The sequence below is a fragment of the Oryx dammah genome, unplaced genomic scaffold (assembly GCF_014754425.2).
Source record: "Oryx dammah isolate SB20612 unplaced genomic scaffold, SCBI_Odam_1.1 HiC_scaffold_2, whole genome shotgun sequence".
Classification (NCBI taxonomy): domain Eukaryota; kingdom Metazoa; phylum Chordata; class Mammalia; order Artiodactyla; family Bovidae; genus Oryx; species Oryx dammah.
Window position 1 is genome coordinate 58412725 of NW_024070186.1, and position 22508 is coordinate 58435232.

The following is a 22508-nucleotide window of genomic DNA, read 5'->3' on the forward strand; positions in this document are numbered from 1 at the left end:
TGCCTGTTACCCTAGGTGTTTCTTGACTTCCTACTTTTGCATTCCAGTCCCCTATAATGAAAAGGACATCTTTTTTGGGTGTTTGTTCTAAAAGGTCTTGTAGGTTTTCTTACAACTGTTCAACTTCAGCCTCTTCAGTGTTACTGGTTGGGGTATAGATTTGGATTATGGTGATATTGAATGGTTTGCCTTGGAAACGAACAGAGATCATTCTGTCGTTTTTGAGATTGCATCCAAGTATTGCAATTTGGACTCTTTTGTTGACCATGATGGCTACTCCATTTCTTCTGAGGGATTCCTGCCCACAGTAGTAGATATAATGGTCATCTGAGTTAAATTCACCCATTCCAGTCCATTTTAGTTTGCTGATTCCTAGAATGTCAACGTACACTCTTGCCATCTCCTGTTTGACCACATCCAATTTGCCTTGATTCATGGTCCTGACATTCCAGGTTCCTATGCAATATTGCTCTTTACAGCATCGGACCTTGCTTCTATCACCAGTCACATCCACAGCTGGTAATTGGTTTTGCTTTGGCTCCATCTCTTCAATCTTTCTGGAGTAATTTCTCCACTGATCTCCAGTAGCATATCGGGCACCTACCAACCCGGAGATTTCTCCTTTCAGTATCCTATCATTTTGCCTTTTCATACTGTTCATGGGGTTCTCAAAGCAAGAAAACTGAAGTGGTTTGCCATTCCCTTCTCCAGCTGACCACATTCTGTCAGACCTCTCCACCATGACCCTCCCATCTTGGGTGTCTAGAGCACTCAACTATGAATCAACAAACAAGGGTGGCTGTTTACCATGTGCTCACCACATGCTAATGGATGAGTCATTCAAACTCCCCACACCTCATTTCATCTGTAAAATGGCCTGTGTGCTATGTCACTTCAGTCCTGTCTGACTCTTTGTGACCCCATGGACTGCAGCCCGCCAGGTTCCTCTGTCCATGGGATTCTCTAGGCAAGAACACTGGAGTAGGTTGCCATGCCCTTTTCCAGGGTATCTTCCCAACTCAGGGATTGAACCCACATCTCTTATAGTCCTCCTGCAAGGGCAGATGGTTCTTTACCACTAACAACATTTGGGAAACCCCTAAAATGCCCTGTGTTGAGTCACTTGTCATGTCCAACTCTCTGCAACCCTATGGATTGTAGCCCACCAGGCCCCTCTGTCCCTGGCATTTTCCAGGCAAAAATACTGGTGTGGGTGTAAAGTGCCCTACTTACCTCATAATTTTATTAAGAGAATCAAAAAGCGTAGTGCCTAGGTCATTCCACTGTAGCATATGTTCATTAAAGCATTCATAGCCGTAAAAAATAATTCAACTTTAAAGATAAGAAGGGCACAGTTCTAAAACAAATGCAGTTTTATAATTTGAGCTCTGCCTAAAACAACCAAACTCATAAAAATACTACTGTAATTTAAAAGACCAATTAAATTCCAAAAAACAAAATCCTGCAATAAGTATAGGAAGTTACATTAGAAAACAGAGAGAAATGGTATTTTGATGAAAAAGGAATGTGCAGGTGCTGGAGCCTTTGAATTATGGGAACAGATCAAAGTATACCATGTGCATGGGTACATGATTTCAAGAGCAAGTAGGTGGATAATCCTATGTGGATTTAAGAGGAAGTTAAGAGGAAAAATATAGAATGAATGGGCATTGCTTATTGTACCACAGTCCACTGCCATACTTTCTGTATTTCACTTGTGTAGTATAGATTTAGCTCCTAGAACTTGGGGGAACAAAGCACTAATATGCTATAAGATTTCTGAACCAGTCACATTAAATTGACCCAGTTCCCTTATGTACCAATATCGTATCAGCTAATTCTTCTTCCAAGAACACTTGTAACTAAACAGGCTGTATTTTAAAGTATTCTAAAGCACATAATGCAAGTAGGCTATTTTTATTAGTATTATTACGTCTAGGTTTATGAGGAACCAACATAACCAAATTCATCAGTGCAATCAATTCTTCTATGAATTTTTCATTGAATCTTAGAAAAAATGCAAATGGGAGTGTGCTGAATGACTTAAGGACTATTAGTCAAATGAACTATTTGTGATCTTTAAATTCTATTCTGAGTGATTGGGACATATCTTTAGATTAAAGAAATCAGTTGTTATACTACTGTTTATACAGATTCTACAGTGATACCAAGATAATCTGAATGTCTCCAAGAGTTAGTCATTTTGAATAACCCAGCTTTCTAGAGGTATTGTTATTTTATGCACAAAATCTTATTAATTTTATGGAAACTTTTCTAAATTAAAATTAGAGGAAGTAAAAATAATATACTGCAACAGTCATTTCAGGACTGCATTTCTTGTTTCCATGGCCTCAGAAGTCAAGAAAGTAAGAAAGGACTTCTCCATCCATTCCTTTACCTTGTCTGCTTTCCCCTGGCGTCAGGGGGATCAGGTAAAGATACCCTGATCGCAGAGTTTGAACCCTTTCACCTCATAAAGTGGTTGCCATGCTGTGCCTTTTGAAAGACTAGACACCTGAAGGCAATGTTACTGGGACTCTAGAATGTGGAGAGAATACAGAGCAATATAAAAAGGAAGAAGAGGCAGAGGCAGCCTGAAGAAGAAGAGGGAAGAAATGGCAAAGCACTTGGGGAGGACATGGGCACATTAGTGTCTCCCATGGGAGACAGCATCATGCCCCATGGCTGCAGAATGCCAGGCACTTAACAGTGCCACCAGAAAGTGGCCTCTAGTGTGGAGACTCCAAGTCTCGGCAAAAGGGCCCGTCCTATTCCCACACCTGGCACAGGGGTAATAGGAAAATGCTGCCTGCAAAAGGCCTTTGAGAACCCTGCGTTGGGGTGACTGTTCTGGACTAAAGAGCAAGACCATTTCCTGGCAGTTGTGTAAGTCTAAGGAAGAGGAGAAGACTTTTCCCCAACCAAAGGACCCAGAAAGAATTTCCTGTCTGATGGAGATCAGTACAGGTTATATTTGGTTTGGCAAAGAAAGTAAAACTGACATGCATTATCTTTTGTGGTGGGGATATATAGTGAAAGGCTTCCCTGGTGGCTCAGAGGGTAAAGCGTCTGCCTGCAATGCGAGAGACCTGGGTTTGACCCTTTGGTCGTGAAGATCCCCTGGAGAAGGAAATGGCAACCACCTCTGGTACTCTTGCCTGGAAAATCCCAGGGACAGAGAAGGCTGTAGAAGGCTATAGTCCATGGGGTCGCAAAGAATCAGACACAACTGAGCAACTTCACTTTCACTTTATGTAGTGAATATCTAACATGAACAGAAAACACCCCTGCTTGGCTTCTTTGCAGTGCATGAAATGATTTACCTTTGCCTATCCATGAACCTTACGTATACGCACATTTATTCACCTTTACAAAACAATGTAACATGACACTATTTTTTAGAAGTCTTGGATTAGCTTTTTGTAGTTATTTCACCTCTTCTTCATTTTTAGTAAATGTTTCCTAATTTCTGATCAGTTCCTCTTATTTAGCTCTGGACTTACTTTTAGACAATAAACTTAATTATAAATATAAATAACACATTGGAATATTAAAGAGTAATTTTGAAAATATACTTACAACATTCTGAAAATGATTATGAGACTGTTCAGTGAAAAAAAGCAGAATACAGATTTATGCAGAATGATTTGAAATCTATATTGGAAAGAAAATAGAGCAGATATAACTAGAACCTCAAGCAAGACTGAAATGGACTTGAGAAACTCTGATTAGCTAGTGATGGGGTTTTTCCAGGTTGAAGTCCAGTTGATTGGCATGACATGGAAGAACTTAGCTTATAAGAAAAAGAGGGAGAAGGTGGTAGAGAGAAAATTTCCTCAAAGAAAGCCTTGAAGATGCAAGGAAATGGAAGCATGACTTGCGGTTCACCCTAAGATTCATTGTCTGATAGATACATGTTCACAGAGGTTGAAAAATAAAGCAGAAATTAAAGTAGACATGGGTGTAAATGTTCTCAGTGAATTTGAGGTTCTTGCCTCATTGTGAAAAAATCTGGAGATGAAGTGATAGGTAAGAAGTGGATTTATTTAAAGAGAAATACCCCTCCACAGACAGAGTATGGGCCATGTCAGAAGGTGAAAGAGCTCTGAAATGTGTGGCTAGTTTTTATGGGCTGGGTAATTTCACAGGCTAATGAGTAGGAGGATTACTCCAATTATTTTAAGGAAGGGGAAGAGATTTCTAGGAATCGGGCCACAGTGCACTTTTTGACCTTTTTTGGTTAGCCTCAAGTCTGTCAGGGCTCTGGTGGGTGTGTCATTTAGCATGCTAATGTATTACAATGGGCTATAATAAGGCTCAAGGTCTAGTGGAAGTGGAATTTCCCTCTATCTTGGACCTAGATGGTTCTAATCAGTTTTCTTTTTTTAATGGCTATGAAGTTCTTTTAAATGTTGTACCCTGTCCCCTCCCCTCCTGTTTCATAGATAGATATATTGTTGTTGTTGTTTAGTCGCTCAGTCATGTCCAACTCTTTGGGACCCCATGGACTGCAGCACACCTTTAACCATCTCCTGGAGCTTGCTCAAACTCATGTCCATTGAGTTGATGATGCCATCCAACAATCTCATCCTCTGTTGTCCCCTTCTCTTCCCACCTTCAATCTTTCCCAGCATCAAGGTTTTTTCAAATGAGTCAGTTCTTTGCATCAGGTGGTCAAAGCATTGGAGTTTCAGCTTCAGCATCAGTCCTTCCAGTCAATATTCAGGACTGATTTCCTTTAGAATAGACTGGTTGAATTTCCTTGCGGTCTAAGGAATTCTTAAGAGTCTTCTCCATCCCGACATTTCAAAAGCATCAGTTCTTCAGTGCTCAGCCATTTTCCGGTCCAACTCTCACATCCATACCTGACTACTGGAAAAGCCATAGCTTTGACTATATGGACCTTTGTTGGCAAAGTAATCTCTCTGCTTTTTAATACTCTGCCTAGGTTGGCCATAGCTTTTCTTCCAAGGAGCAAGTGTCTTTTAATTTCATGGCTGTAGTCACCATCTACAGTCATTTTGGATCCCAAGAAAATAAAGTTTGTCACGGTTTCCATTGTGTCCCCATCTATTTTTTTGTCATGAAGTGATGGGACCAGATGCCATGATCTTAGATTTTTGAAAGTTGAGTTTTAAGCCAGGTTTTTCACTCTCTTCTTTCACTTTCATCAAGAGGCTCTTTAGTTCCTCTACACTTTCTGCCATAAGGGTGGTGTCATCTGCATATCTGAGGTTATTGTCATTTCTCTTGGCAATCTTGATTCTGGCCTGTGCTTCATCCAGCCTGGCATTTTGCATGATATACTCTGCATATAAGTTAAATAAACAGGGTGACAATACACAGCCTTGATGTACTCCTTTTCCAATTTTGAACCAGTCAGTTGTTCCATGTCTGATTCTAACTGTTGCTTCTTGACCTGCACACAGGTTTCTCAGGAGGTAGGTAAGGTACCTGTGAGTGACTGTCTCCTCCAGATGCATGGGTCAACAGTGGCCTGCTGTGGGGACAGGGGCTCTGGCTGCAGCAAACCTGGGAAGCACAGTATGTGGCATAAGTTCTCTTGGAGGAGGTTGCCATTAGCCCCACCATATAGCCAGTTAGCAGGTCCGCAAACTGGAGAACAATTATACCAAAGAAGTTCTCAGTTCAGTTCAGTCGCTCAGTTGTGTCCGACTCTTTGCGACCCCATGAATCGCAGCACGCCAAGCTTCCCTGTCCATCACCAACTCCCAGAGTTCACTCAGACTTGCGTTCCTTGAGTCAGTGATGCCATCCAGCCATCTCATCCTCTGTCATCCCCTTCTTCTCCTGCCCCCAATCCCTCCCAACATCAAAGTCTTTTCCAATGAGTCAACTCTTCGCGTGAGGTGGCCAAAGTACTGGAGTTTCACCCAGGGCTGATCTCCTTCAGAATGGACTGGTTGGATCTCCTTGCAGTCCAAGGGACTCTCAAGAGTCTTCCCCAACACCACAGTTCAACAGCATCAATTCTTTGGTGCTCAGCCTTCTTCACAGTCCAACTCTCACATCCGTACATGACCACTGGAAAAACCATAGCCTTGACTAGACGGACCTTTGTTGGCAAAGTAATATCTCTGCTTTTCTATATGCTATCTAGGTTGAAGAGTAAGTAAATTTTAGAATGAATACTACCAACAACATCTGAAAGAGAACCATCCAAGAGTTTATCAACTGGAGTTGTCTATGTCTTTCATATTATGGGTGAGGGAATAGTAGAGGAGGAGGAAAGTGAATTAACTCCCTCTGCTGTTCCTTACCATTTCAGAAAATGAGTATAGAAAATGATTCATTATCTCCATCCCTTAGGGATGTTGTCAGGGTTTTTAATAAAGTATTCTAAGAGGTTTGTATAAGATGCTAATGAGCATGCTAAAATAAACTCTATTCACTGTATTGCAAACTAATTTTCCTCTCCCTTCCTGTGTTTAGAAATGTTTTTAAGACCAGTTGCTACCTTACTGTTGTATTTGCCCATGTTAATTAAAAAATAATTATGTTTATGGTATTGAACATTGTAAGTTTGGTACGAAAGAGTAAACAGATAGCTTTTTAATATTCAAGTTGCTTCTAATCAAAAGAAAAGCTTTCAAAAATTGATAATAGAAAGATTCAGCATATTACTTTTGAGATGACATTCTGATAATATGTGATTTAAAATAGAAAGATATGCATTCACTTTCTGTGAAGTTATTCATGAAAATATTAGACATACATTTTGATGCAATGATATTTAAAAGTAATCTAAGGTATTTTTCTGGGCTCAAAATATATTACTGAATAATTAAATTTGTCAAGCCCTATTATTAGATTTTTAATAAAGGAAAGAAAATGACACAAAATATTAAAATTTACTTTCAAATAATATATTTTTAAAATAAATCTTTAATATCCTTATTATATAATTTTTATACTTTTACCAAATGTTATTACTTTTATTTCAAGAATTTTTTAAGGGGATCTTGAATTATTATGTTCAGAGTCGATAACAATTATAGTTAAGCTTTTATAGTGGATGATTCACATAAAGCACTTAGATATTTTTTAGTAAGTCAAAATAATGGCAATTCCAATAAGCAAGAAAGTATAATTCTTTCTCCTTGGAATGTTAATTAATAACTAAAAATGGAGAATACATATCTTTCCTTTATATTGCTTTAAAATCAGTTTTAAAAATTATGTCTTTAGTTAAAAGTGAATTTACAGCTCATAATTTTTTTGGATTTATTCGTCTTCAAAAAATTTTTTCTTAGGGAAGTTTTGATAAACTACGTTTTAAGTTTCATGACAGTGAGGAATAAGTGTTTATCTTTTGTATCTTCCACAAAATTTCATACAGTATGATTACTATCAATTATCTTTTATAGGTTCATTTAACCAGAAATTTATCTGCCATTATTATTTCCAAAAATGTATTTCAAAATAAAATCTACAGTTTGGAGTGTTTCTTAACAATGTCTATTGAAAATACTTTTTTTCTAAATGGTGTTTTATGTATTTTTTCATTAAAAATTTGTTCTTCTTTGGCTGTGTTTTATCATTTTCAGTTATAATACCCATAGTTATCCAGGATCCTAAACACAGATTTCCACTAATGATGACTATGGCACTTATTTACAAGTATCAATAATTTTATTTACATTTAATAGCAATAAACATCTAGTCCTTATTGCACTTTTATCTCTCATTATAAACATATTTTGTTTTCACCTTGTGAGAGCCATACTCATAAAGGAAATTTAATAATTTTTCCCCAAAGATTCCTTCTCAAAAATTAATGATAAAATGTTACATGTTCAGAAATAGGATAAAAATTATTTCCAACATTCACATTTTACCATATTTTTCAAATGTTTCTTCTAGTGAATTGTTTTGTTCCAAATTTGATTTCTTGCCTGATTTTTAACTAAACTGTCACAAGGTAGGTCCCCAGGAAGCAGACTCTGAGATGGAGATTAATGTGCATGAATTTTATTAGAAGCTACCCTAAAGATCAACAAATGTGGAAAGCAAGGAAGGGTAACAGGAAGGGGCAGAAAGAAGAAAATGGTGTGTTGTGTGATGCAGTCACACAAAAATTTTAGTGGAACTCATGGGAAGTTCTGAAACTAGGATGACCCTTCAGAATTGTGCTGACTTCAAGGCCTGGGTTTTCTATTCTGCAAGCACCAGTCACTGGATTTAGGCTGCCCCCACAAATTTACGTACTCTTGGATAAAGAGGCTGTCTTCATTAGAGGAATTTCCTGAAGAGGGGTGGCAGCTGAAGGCTAGATATTGGCTGCACTCCTGGCCACTAATTTATAAGTTCTTCACTCATAAAGGCTGATCTGGGTGGCATATCCTAGCATCCACTACACTAGTCACTACGATGAACAGAGTTGGACACATTCATCTCCATCAATATGTTTTGAACTCTCACAACCCTGGTGCAAGAAAGCAGACCACCTGACCTGCCTCTTGAGAAATCGGTATGTAGGTCAGGAAGCAACAGTTAGAACTGGACATGGGACAGCAGATTGGTTCCAAATCAGGAAAGGAGTACATCAAGGCTGTACATTGTCACCCTGCTTATTTAACTTATATGCAGAGTACATCATGAGAAATGCTGGACTGGATGAAGCACAAGCTGGAATCAAGATTGCCAGGAGAAATCTCAATAACCTCAGATATGCAGATGACACCACCGTTATGGAAGAAAGTGAAGAACTAAATAGTCTCTTGATCAAAGTGAAGGAGGAGAGTGAAAAAGTTGGCTTAAAACTCAACATTCAGAAAACTAAGATCACGGCATCTGATCCCATCAGTTCATGGCAAATAGGTGGGGAAACAGTGGCTGACTTTATTTTTGGGACCTCCAAAATCATTGCAGATGGTGACTGCAGCCGTGAAATTAAAAGACACTTGGTCCTTGGAAAGAAAGTTATGACCAACTTAGACAGCATAGTAAAAAGCAGAGACATTACTCTGCCGACAAAGGTCTGTCTAGTCAAAGGTATGGTTTTTCCAGTACTCATGTATGGTTGTGAGAGTTGGACTATAAAGAGAGCTGAGTGCCAAAGAACTGATGCTTTTGAACTGTGGTGTTGGAGAAGACTCTTGAGAGTCCCTTGGGCTACAAGGAGATTCAACCAGTCCATCCTAAAGGAGATCAGTCCTGGGTGTTCATTGGAAGGACTGATGTTGAAGCTGAAACTCCAATACTTTGGCCACTTGATGCGAAGAACTGACTCATTGGAAAAGACCCTGATGCTGGGGAAGATGGAAGGTGGGAGGTGAAGGTGACGACAGAGGATGGGATGGTTGGATGGCATCACCGACTCAATGGACCTGAGTTTGAGTAAACTCTGGGAGTTGGTGATGGGCAGGGAGGCCTGATATGCTGCAGTCTATGGGGTCGCAAAGAGTCAGACACAACTGAGCGACTGAACTGAACTCTCACAACCCTGGCCAAGAAATCACTGAGCAGATGCCGCTTTCTTTTCCTACCTCTTTGCTTCCCTGACATTTTAGCTTTCTTTGCATATTTAGAAGACCAACCAGTGATGTGCTTTGTTTTATCATCTTTTGTGTATTAAAAATCATCATGAAGACTGCAGATAGATTTAACTGACAATGAGTCTGCGTTATTGTTCTCTTCATGTAGTTCCCCTCAACGTATTCAGTAGATCTTAATATACTGTCTCTTTTGACCTTGTTTAATTTGAATGGACACTTTTAATTAGAGCTGGCAAAATTTCTAAATGTGCCATATGGTTTGCATAAACGATTAAGAATAGGAGGGTAATTATTATCTGTGGAATAGCTAAAAGAATGTTCCACACCAACTATCAAATGTGATTCAGATGTAAAAGACAAACTGAAAGAACAGTAATAGGTTTTAAATTACATGTAATGGTTCTTTCCTGATCTTTATATTTACTATAGAATTTGTAGGTAAAACCTTCATACAACAGTACATAGACACCCCCTAATATCTCATGTCCCTTATAGTGATCAGCTGTGATTTATTTCTGTCATGCATTTGTAGCAGTTATGTGTGAATACACTACACCTTGAAAGAAGAGCGTTTGTTCTAAAATTGTATCAAAAGTTTGAAAAATCCTAAATGTGGCATAAATATTGATGCTCTTTCTATAGGTTCAGATTTTGAAATGTGTGATATAGGCTCTTTTAGTGAGCCATCTTAAGTTACTGAGGAAGTTTAAAGAAACCCTAGGCAAGGTTTAGTGGTAGTGATGATATTTAATATAGAATATGAAACGCGTTCGCTCTCTGATAAATAGAGATTAGTAGCCAGGTGCCATTGGTGATTTCAGTTATCAGTTCTGGAGATAAAAATGCATGTAATTTTTAAAATATGGGAGTGATTCATTCTGATTATAATATGCGTAAATAAAAAAGAGAAAGTGCAGTGCTCTTTGGTAACTCTTTGTGCTTGTTTTTCTCTTTAGATGACACCAGTTTATCACTGGAATCAGTGCTATGTGCATCCTTAGTGGTCTTCTTCTAAGCATTGCAAAAATATACATATATATGTATCTGCATGAAAATATCTATGTATATTCATAGATTATAAACATTTGCATAAATGTATATGCATATGTAACACCTTCATATCATGCCATATATATTGTTCAGGAACTTTAGCTCTCTCCTCTTTCTCTTACTTAACTTTATGACATCAACATATTTTCATGCCAGTCCACTTATTTTTTTATTTTTTTTAATTGGAGGATAATTGCTTTACAATATTTTGTTGGTTTCTTCTGTACAACAGTGTGAATCAGCTATAAGTATACATATATCTCCTCTCTCTTGAGCCTCTCTCTCACCCTGCCCATCCCACCCGTCTAGGTGAGCACAGAGCTGAGCTCCCAGTGTTATACAGCAGCTTCCCACTAGCTATCTGTTTTACACATGGTTTTGATATATGTCAATGCTACTCTCTCAGTTTGCCCCACCCTCTCCTTACTCCTGCAGTGGCCACAAAATCTGTTCTCTGTGACTGTATCTCTATTCCCATTTAAATATAACTTTTGATTTTTTTAAAATTGTTGCATAGTATTCCATAGGGTTGCTTTAGCAGGTTTAATTAACCAGTTTAAAGCATGGAGATAACCATTTGTCGACGCTATTTTTGTTTTACTACAGTTAGTTTATTTTATTAAATAGGTGAATAATTTTATTTCCTTCTAACATCAGAGCAATATACTTTTCTCCATTTTTGATGGTTAAATTTTGCAAAACTTTAAATATTGCATTTTTATTTAGATATTCATACTAATTATAAAATAGACCTATTATATTTTAGAAATGCTTTTAAATCCTTCTTTTTCATATATTTCTTTTCTCTGAAGTAGCCTCTTCTGTACTTTTCTTTTTTTCTGAGACTGTAAGTTCCTCTCTGACACTGTGTGATGTGTAATAATAAATGCCAGGTTTTTCAAAAATAGGTGCAATCTTAAAAATTAAAGCCTAGCTTTAAATAAAGTTTGTATTTGGGGTTAAACGTCCCAGTTTTGAGACATGCATTATGAAAACCTGACCTACTGGAGCACATTCTTCCAATTTCTAATCAATGTCCATTCAACCAGAGCAATAACTGCTTCATAAGCTAAATTAGAGTGCCTTCTTACCGCTGATAATTCTTGGTACAGCCTCTTGAGCATCAAGAGCGAATTTCAAGAGAATCCATCCCTAGACAAATTCAGCCTTATCAGCCTGAATCCAGACAGCTTTTGCTTCCCTTTGAATGTAACTAGCCTGTACTTTTCCATCTCTTTCATTTGTGCTGCTTTTGTGCATCCACAAAATCATGTTCAGAACACTGGGGGAAGAAAGAGCATAGGGGCCAGAACGCATGTTTTCTTTACTAATGTACTTCAGCCCCTACAGGTTTCTCTTCCTTGTTCAATTCTCAGTGAGAACCTCATCTACGCTTTTGCCCGCAGTCAGAAAGTCTTAAATGATAAACCTGAAAATGTATTTTCTTGTACTGTCACACCAGGTGCTAATAGAGTTCTCCCTTTTAAAATCAGATCCACTCTCTAAAATGAATGACTTAAACCTAAGTCCATACTGTGACATTTGTTGGAATATTCCTAACATTATCAACTGTATTATTGGCACTGGTGACTCTTTTGGATTGAAGATACATCTCTTGATAAACAAGTTGTCTTATTAGATCTCTTTTATCTTAAGCAAGGTATCTTTTTTCAATGTAAGTACATTTGTTTATATTCATCTATATTATCATTCATTTATTAATAAATCTCTCTTAGGCTATCTATTATGCCCAAAATATTATACTAAGGGTTGCTGCTGCTGCTAAGTCACTCTAGTCGTGTCTGACTCTGTGTGACCCCATAGATGGCAGCCCACCAGCCTCCCCCATCCCTGGGATTCTCCAGACAAGTACACTGGAGCGGGTTGCCATTTCCTTCTCCAGTGCATGAAAGTGAAAAGTGAAAGTGAAGTCGCTCAGTCGTGTCCGACTCTTCGGGACCCCATGGACTGCAGCCTACCAGGCTCCTTCGTCCATGGGATTTTCCAGGCAAGAGTACTGGAGTGGGGTGCCATTGCCTTCTCCCGTGTCCGACTCTTTGCGACCCCATGGACTGTAGCCTATCAGGCTCCTCCATCCATGGGATTTTCCAGGCAAGAGTGCTGGAGTGGATTGCCATTTCCTTCTCCAGGGGATCTTCCCAGCCCAGGAATCAAACCCCGGTCTCCCGCACTGCAGGCAGACGCTTTACCATCTGAGCACCAGGGAAGCCGATACTAAGGGCTAGGGGGTCATTTATTTTAGACTACATAAGAATAGTTGTAGGCAGCATAGTATGAAGGAGAAAGAGCGCTGGATTCAGCATCAGAAACTGTGGGTTTGAATCCTGGCTTTGATATTTAAATATCAATGCTGTCAGATTTTGGCCAAATTATTTAACCTACAATTTTTTGATGTGATAGCAGAAGTACAGTTCTGCCAATATATCTAATTTACATGGCTAAACTGAATGTTTCATGTCTCAGTCAAAAGTATCTGCATTTGAATTACCTCATTGATTTTGAGATTCCTGAAGGACTTCTTAAATAAAAGAGTACAGACACTGAAGAAATCTCTTTTAGGAAGAAAGCAATATTAACCCCAGTGGAGAATTACAGTCTCTACTCTGAAAAGCATGCATTACTTGTAGGCCAGAAAATGGCATATTCCAACTTCAGATATGTTCAGATCTTTACTGGACATTCTGTTAAGCTTCCTTTTGGTGACCAATAGAATGGAGAATAGAAAATACCCAGAACTAGGAAGAAGTCTTCAGGAAAGTGAGAGAGAAGCACTGAAGTGCCAGGACAACAAATCCAAGGTAGGGGTGAGAACCAAGCCTGGAGGTGGTCAGTACTATTGGCATCTATAGAAAGGTCCAGAGTACTAGGTCCTCATTTTCAGGCATACTGCAAGGCAGATGTTATCATTCTAATTCAGAATATTTGAATTCTAATTTACCCATTTCTTCATTCTGAATTTAATCATTTCCCCACAGACAAATATCTTTCTGGATGTGGAAACCCAAATAGCCCCTTTGAGCTTGCAAAGCTGAAGCCCAGGCCTGGAGGGCTTCATGGGGGTGCCTAGAGGGCCCATCCCAGGCACTAGCCATCTGACATAGGTTGCCGCATCTATAGGTTGCCACAAGATATGCCTGGGATACCCTGAATCTGCTTATTCTAGCATCAACACAGTGCTTTTCCTTGAAGGATTTCTTTCCTTTGACAAAGTTGATATTGACTAATAGGATGCGGGAGCCTAGTAGGCTGCCATCTATGGGGTTGCACAGAGTCGGACACAACTGAAGTGACTCAGCAGCAACATATAATGATAAATTGTTAACATTGCTTATTTGATGTGTAGCCTCCTGGGTATCTTCATTTTTAAAAAGCAAAAACAAAAATGGAATTTTCTTTTATGTACAATTCTTGCTTTTTCATATATGATAGAAATCTTTGCATGTCAGAATATAAAGCTCTACCTCGTATTTTAAAATCTACATAAAATACAAAAGAAAGGCAACAAATTACTAGGACCATGGTTGTAAAGCCATCTCAGGTAACCTTTGATTAGGCAGTTTTAGCAATATGATGAATGATGGCTAAACTGCCAGAGGATGTCAATGAAGCAGAGATAGCAATTGGAGCCAACTCCAACTGGCTTTTAGAGTTGGAGGGGCAGCAGAATGGTTAAGAGAGAGGTTAGAAAATTGAAGTCACAGGGGAAAACAACTGATTACAAGGGAGAGAGGAAGAGTTAAGCTCAACAGAATAATTGATGTTATGAAACCTGAAGGATGGAAATGGAATCCAGTTGAAGGCATCATGTAGAGAAACTGATTTTAGAACCCATAAAAAGGAGAGAAAGAGAAGTGGAAACAGGAGGCATTTTGTGACAGAAAGACAAAAGTCAAAGAGATTCTCATCAACTAGCTCATGTTTCACAATAAGATCAAAAAAGTGCAGCTCTTGGAACCTGAGAAATGTGTGCAGGGTGACCTACATAAGTCAGTGTCCAGAGCAAAAATGAGAATGTGTAGTTTTTGTTCAAAAAGTAAGAAGAAATATTATAGGCCCTGAAATGTAAGGCTTTTATTTTTTAAAAAATAGTGTCTCATCCTATTAGGATGTTTTTATTTACTGTTGTGCTTCTGGGCACGAGATAGTTGGGGAAATGCAGATACTCGGGGAAATGGCAGATATTCACACAGGCCTATTGTTGTCCTGTGTAGCTCAGCGTGTGTGCACCTGGGAACTCACACAGTGCCCTGGCTGGGGGCCAGGAAACCAATCTCCCCTTCCTACTTGCTTACAACCCTACCAAATGTGGATGGGCAAACCCCATGTCTATGCTTGGACGTGTTCAGTATTGGATCAGAGCTAAGTGGGAGGCTCAACCCTGCAAAGTCACCCTCCAGGTGTGCTCTGTATCTGTCATCCTGAACTGTGACCAGCTGCTGCTAAAACTCACCAAAGTGTCATGGAAACTGTTCACCAAACATTTAACCCTCTCCCAACCCATGGTCAGGTCTTTACTGAGTGGAGAGGGGAGCAGAGAGTAGCACTGGTCACTGGGTATGGCGGGGGAAAGGGCAGCCTGGTAGAAGCATTCCAAAGAGAAAGCGAGTTCATAGAAGATGAAAAGACATGAGTTGAGGTTCCAGGTCCCTGGATCCTGCCTTATTGTCCCACATGCCTTCACTTGCAAAACACAAACACCAACATTAATAATATTAGATATTTCCAGATGGTGAACACAGAACATTAAACCCTAGATACTGGACCCTTCTGAGCCCAACACCCTTTGCCATTACAGCTGTCACATGCCTGTGTGTGTGCGTGCACAAGTGCCTGTGTGTGTGTCATATTAAAAGCTTAGAATTCTCACTGTCAAATTCAATGAAGCATCAGCATAAGCCAAATTGTTTGTGAGAGTTCCTTCATCAATGCTGTCCTTGGTTGTTGTCTTTGGAGGAAAAGCAGAGTAAATAGATGATGATAGAGCCATATTATGATTTTCGTGGACCTAAGGCATTTTTCTCTTAATGAACCCTTTCAGTCTTAGAAAAATGTATATTTTATGATTGCAATGATATAAATATTCTACATTAAAATATTTTTTCAACCTAAAAGGTTGCACTAGTAAAAAATTTATGTGGTCATCAGAAAGTATTATAGGTTCTAGGCACTGTGCCTGATGGATAAGTTGGTCCCTCCTGGACAGTGGTTGTCATTCAGAACTGGCATAGTAGGTATGGGATGAGATCTGGGAAAGGATTCTGGAGAGCCATTGGGGACAGCGTGAGATCCTGGCTGGGTGGAGAGGAGTATGGAACTCTCTAGGGAATGAGGAATTGCTAGATGAGGGCCTGGAGTCACAGAGAAAGGAGAGGGAAAGAGTCACTAGGAATATATCAAAAAGTAAATGAAAGTTTGGCGTCAGAGTGGGAAATAATCTAGGTCCTAGGGTGCTGAAACATTCAAAAAGTATAAAGATTAAAAGCTTTGGTCTAGATAAAGACAAACTATGGGCCACAAAATGTTTTCTTTATGTTTTCAGTTTCAATTCAGTCATGCAGTCATGTCCAACTCTATGACCCCATGGACTGCAGCACACCAGACTTCCTTTTCCGTCACCAACTCCCAGAGCTTACACAAACTCATGTCCATTGAGTCTGTGATGCCATCCAACCATCCCATCCTCTGTCGTCACCTTCACCTCCCACCTTCCATCTTCCCCAGCATCAGGGTCTTTTCCAATGAGTCAGTTCTTCGCATCAAGTGGCCAAAGTATTGGAGTTTCAGCTTCAGCATCAGTCCTTCCAATGAATATTCAGGACCGATTTCCTTAGGATGGACTGGTTGGATCTCCTTGCAGTCCAAGGGACTCTCAAGACTCTTCTCCAGTGCCACAGTTCAAAAGCATCAATTCTTTGGCACTCAGCTCTCTTTATAGTCCAACTCTCACAACCATACATGAGTACTGGAAAAACCATAGCTTTGACTATATGGACATTTGTTGGCAAAGTAATGTCTCTGCTTTTTAATATGCTGTCTAGATTGGTCATAACTTTTCTTCCAGGGAACAAGCACCTTTTAATTACATGGCTGCAGTCACCATCTGCCGTAATTTTGGAGCCCCCCAAAGTAAAGTCTGTCACTGTTTCCATTGTTTCCTCATCTATTTGCCATAAAGTGATGGGATCAGACGCCATGATCTTAGTTTTCTGAATGTTGAGTTTATCTTTATGTTTAATTTTACTCATTGAAATTTGCTCACAATATATTAATTCATCAGTAGGACATCCCTGGTGGTTCAGTGGTTACGAATCTACCTGCTGATGTAGGGGACACAGGTTTGATCCCTGGTCCAGGAAGATTCCACATGCTGCTGGGCAGCTAATTCCATGTACCACAACTACTTGAGCCTTCACTCTAGAGCCTGTGCTGCACAACTAGAGAAGGCACCACAGTGAGAAACCCGATAACCATAACAAAGAGTAGCCCTTGCTTGCTTCTAGAGAAAGCTTGCACATAGCAAGGAAGACCCAGAACAACCAAAAATAGATAGATAATTTTTTTAAGTTATCAGTAAGTATTCCCTAAGAAATAAATTCTGCAGGAAAGAAATCTTTTCAGATGATTTTTAATTTTAAGGAGGAAAATCGCTAAATTATACTTTCCCAGTTCCAGTTTATTTGGATTTGATTAAAGAAAGAAATGGTGACTGCAGCCATGAAATGAAAAGACGCTTACTTCTTGGAAGGAAAGTTATGACCAACCTAGATAGCATATTAAAAACCAGAGACATTACTTTGCCAACAAAGGTCCGTCTAGTCAAGGCTATGGTTTTTCCTGTGGTCATGTATGAATGTGAGAGTTGGACTGTGAAGAAAGCTGAGTGCCAAAGAATTGATGCTTTTGAACTGTGGTGTTGAAGAAGACTCTTGAGAGTCCCTTGGACTGCAAGGAGATCCAACCAGACCATTCTAAAGGAGATCAGTCCTGGGTGTTTATTGGAAAGACTGATGCTGAAGCTGAAACTCCAATACTTTGGCCACCTCATGCGAAGAGTTGACTCACTGGAAAAGACCCTGATGCTGGATGGATTGGGGGCAGGAGAAGAAGGGGACGACAGAGGATGAGATGGCTGAATGTCATCACCGACTGGATGGACATGAGTCTGAGTGAACTCTGGGAGTTAGTGATGGACAGGGAGGCCTGGCGTGCTGTGATTCATGGGGTCTCAAAGAGTCGGACACGACTGAGCAACTGAACTGAACTGAAAAATATGAAAGAAGGGAATGTTGTTTGTTCCAGTTGAGACATTTAAATATCATCACCAATTTTTGTGAATAGGAACTTCAGGCTTTGAATCCAGCACATTTTTACTTAATTTACAAGTGCAAATGTTTCTGAGATAAATTTAAGCAATATAACATCAGATTATATATGACCTATTTTATAATAATAGAAATCACTTTTAACTACAGGTTAAGTGACTACATTAAGAGGGAATACAATTATTTTAATGGATTTCTAATTAAATGCTTAAATCCTGGATAGGAGGTGCACTTTAAATTAAATTGATCTTTCTTGGAAATTTGGTTGAAAGCTGTTGGCAAAGGAGAAAAAAATTGGAAAAAAATATTCTATTTTTAGTGTGTAATACTTTATGATAAATGGTACGTGTTTAGGTAAACATCAGAAAAGAAAAGGTACAGAGAAAGAACCAGAGAATGTAATTTAATAATGGGTGTAGAACACAAATACATATTTTTCCAAAAGAATAATAATCTACAAACAAACATAAAATGTTTATTCTCAATGTAGTGCAAATTAAAGAAGGGGACCAGTTTTACTAAAAGTAAAGTAGCAAAATGTCACATTATTTTATTTGTACAATTATGTTTATAATTTTTTGTTTTAAAATAACTGTGATGGAAAAAATACATAATTATTGATTTTTATCTTCCAAATATTTTGTATGTGGTAATGTTACATAAGGGCTTCCCTGGTGGCTTAAATGGTAAAGAAACTGCCTGTCATGCAGGAGACATGGGTTCAATCCTTGGGTTGGGAAAACCCCCTGGGAAAGGGAATGGCAGCCTACTCCAGTTTCTGGCCTGGAGAATTCCATAGACACAGGAGCTGGAGAATTATAGTCCATGAGGTAACAAAGAGTCAGACACAACCGAGCAACTAACACACACAGACACACAACCTTACATAAATACAAGAGGACAAAAGGGAGGGGAAGAAAGGAAGAGTAGGAGGTAATACAAAAGATAAAACAGTGTGTTCTCTGCAGTTGAAACTTCGTAATCGGAGTATGAATGGCCATTTGTTAAAAATGTTGAAGGGACTCCTAGTTATGACCAACTAGATAGCATATTCAAAAGCAGAGACATTACTTTGCCGACTAAGGTCCGTCTAGTCAAGGCTATGGTTTTTCCAGTGGTCATGTATGGATGTGAGAGTTGGACTGTGAAGAAGGCTGAGCGCCAAAGAATTGATGCTTTTGAAGTGTGGCGTTGGAGAAGACTCTTGAGAGTCCCTTGGACTGCAAAGAGATACAACCAGTCCATCCTAAAGGAGATCAGTCCTGGGATTTCTTTGGAAGGAATGATGCTAAAGCTGAAGCTCCAGTACTTTGGCAACCTCATGTGAAGAGTTGACTCATTGGAAAAGACTCTGATGCTGGGAGGGATTGAGGGCCAGAGGAGAAGGGGACGACCGAGGATGAGATGGCTGGATGGCATCACCGACTTGATGGATGTGAGTCTGAGTGAACTCCAGGAGTTTGTGATGGACAGGCAGGCCTGGCGTGCTGCAATTCATGGGGTCGCAAAGAGTCGAACATGACTGAGCGACTGAAATGAGCTGAACTGATGGTATAAGAGTTGGGACTTGTTTATCTTTTAATGTTCTTTTGAATTCTACAATTAGGTAAATAATTTATTTCTAGCAATTTAATTCAAAAAATTTCCTAGAAAAGAATTAAAGGTAACAGAAGTGGCACACAATTTACATTCATGAAAATATAACGTTAACTCAAGATTTTGTAATATAAAGAGAAACTCAAGCATCATATAGAAAAAGTAGTGCTTCCTTCCTCTGTTGCCTGTGCAAAAGTCGCTGGTGACTATTTCATCTGGGTTACATGCCCTTTCTTAATCTAACCATGTAGCTGCTGCTGCTGTTATTTTGTCCTCAAGTCATTTGTGACTCTTTGTGAACCCATGGCCTGTAGCCTGCCAGGCTCCTCTGTCCACAGGATTTCCCAGGCAAAAATACTGGAGTGGGCTGCCATTGCATTCTCGAGGGAATCTTCCCAACCTAGGGAATGAACCTCCATCTCTTGCTTGGGAGGCAGATTCTTTACTACTGAGCCAATGGGAAGCCCAACCATGTGGCTCAGAAGATGGAATTCTCAGGTTGTCCCAGCTGGGGTCCTATGCCAGTCCTGTAGTTTGATGGTGGTCATGGGACAGATGGGTGCCAACAGCCTTCATGTTACCCCAGTCCACAAGAAAGAAGCTCTGTAATCAGGGGGAAGAAAAGAGAAAAAAGTTGCATTTAGATAAAATCATGACTCAGTTCAGTTCAGATCTGTTGCTCAGTCATATCCGACTCTTTGCGACCCCATGAACAGCAGCACGCCAGGCCTCCCTGTCCATCACGAACTCTCAGAGTCCACCTAAACCCATGTCCATTGAGTTGGTGATGCCATCGAACCATCTCATCCTCTGTCGTCCTCTTCTTCTCCTACCCTCAATCTTTCCCAGTATCAGAGTTTTTTCCAAAGAGTCAACTCTTCACATCAGGTGGCCAAAATACTGGAGTTTCAGCTTCAATGTCAGTCCTTCCAATGAACACCCAGGACTGATCTCCTTTAGGATGGACTGGTTGGATCCCTTTGCAGTCCAAGGGACTCTCAAGAGTCTTCTCCATCACCACAGTTCAAAGGCATAAATTCTTTGACGCTCAGCTTTCTTCACAGTCCAACTCTCACATCCATACATGACCACTGGAAAAATGATAGCCTTGACTAGACAGACCTTTTTTGGTAAACTAACGTCTCTGGTTTTTAATATGCTATTTAGGTTGGTCATAACTTTCCTTCCAAGGAATAAGCATCTTTTAATTTCATGACTGCAATCACCATTGGCAGTGATTTTGTAGCCTCAAAAGATAAAGTCACCCACTGTTTCCAGTGTTTCCCCATCTATTTGCCATGAAGTAATGGGACCAGATGCAATGATCTTAGCTTTTTGAAGGTTGAACTTTACGCCAATTTTTTCACTCTCCTCTTTCACTTTCATCAAGAGGCTTTTTAGTTCCTCTTCACTTTCTGCCATAAAGGGGGTGTCATCTGCATATCTGAGGTTATTGATATTTCTCCCGGCAATCTTGATTCCAGGTTGTGCTTCATTCAGCCCAGCATTTCTCATGATATTCTCTGCATAGAAGTTAAATAAGCAGGGTGACAATATACAGCCTTGAGGTACTCCTTTTCCTATTTGGAACCAGTCTATTGTTCCATGCCCAGTTCTAACTGTTGCTTCCTGACCTGCATACAGGTTTCTCAAGAGGCAGGTCAAATGGTGTGGTTTCCGATCTCTTTCAGAATTTTCCACAGTTTATTGTGATCCACACAGTCAAAGGCTTTGGCATAGTCAATAAAGCAGAAATAGATGTTTTTCTGGAACTCTCTTGCTTTTTCCATGATCCAGCAGATGTTGGCAATTTGATTTCTGGTTCCTCTGCCTTTTCTAAAACCAGCTTGAACATCTGGAAGTTCACAGTTCACGTATTGCTGAAGCCTGGCTTGGAGAATTTTGAGCGTTACTTTACTAGCATGTGAGATGAGTACAATTGTGCAGTAGTTTGAGCATTCTTTGGCATTGCCTTTCTTTGGGATTGGAATGCAAACTGCCCTTTTCCAGTCCTGTGGCCACTGCTGAGTTTTCCAAATTTGCTGACATATTGAGTGCAGCACTTTCAGAGCATCATCTTTCAGGATTTGAAATAGCTCAACTGGAATTCCATCACCTCCACTAGCTTTGTTGCTAGTGATGCTTCCTAAGGCCCACTTGACTTCACATTCCAGGATGTCTGGCTCTAGGTTAGTGATCACACCATCGTGATAATCTGGGTCATGAAGCTCTTTTTTGTACAGTTCTTCTGTGTATTCTTTCCACCTCTTTTTAATGTCTTCTTCTTCTGTTAGGTCCATACAATTTCTATCCTTTATCGAGCCCATCTTTGCATGAAATGTTCCCTTGGTATCTCTAATTTTCTTGAAGAGATCTCTAATCTTTCCCATTCTATTGTTTTCCTCTATTTCTTTGCACTGATCGCTGAGGAAGGCTTTCTTATCTCTCCTTGTTATTCTTTGGAACTCTGCATTCAGATGGGAACATCTTTCTTTTCTCCTTTGCTTTTTGCTTCCCTTCTTTTCACAGCTATTTGTGACTCCTAAGACAGCCATTTTGCTTTTTTGCATTTCTTTTCCATGGGGATGGTTTTGATGCCTGTCTCCTGCATAATGTCATGAACCTCCGTCCATAGTTCATCAGGCACTCTATCTATCAGATCTAGTCCCTTAAATCTATTTCTCACTTCCACTGTATATTCATGAGGGATTTGATTTAGGTCATACCTGAATGGTCTAGTGGTTTTCCCCACTTCCTTCAGTTTAAGTCTGCATTTGGCAATAATGAGTTCATGATCTGAGCCACAGGCAGCTCCCAGTCTTGTTTTTGCTGACTGTATAGGGCTTCTCCATCTTTGGCTGCAAAGAATATAATCAATCTGATTTCAGTGTTGACCATCTGGTGATGTCCATGTGTAGAGTCTTCTCTTGTGTTGTTGGAAGAGGGTGTTTGCTATGACCAGTGCAGTCTCTTGGCAGAACTCTATTAGCCTTTGCCCAGC

The 22508-nt window shown here is 39.6% G+C and overlaps 1 protein-coding gene across 1 annotated transcript in view; it reads left to right on the plus strand.

Annotated features, from left to right (window-relative positions):
- The window catches only part of LOC120881676 (EGF-like and EMI domain-containing protein 1), a 142324-nt gene that overhangs the window by 43690 nt on the left and 76126 nt on the right, over positions 1 to 22508 (plus strand). Inside the window, exon 3 of the mRNA XM_040265347.1 lies at positions 9296 to 9301. Within this exon, the coding sequence (XP_040121281.1) occupies positions 9296 to 9301 (6 nt within the window). The remainder of the gene's footprint in view (positions 1 to 9295; positions 9302 to 22508) is intronic.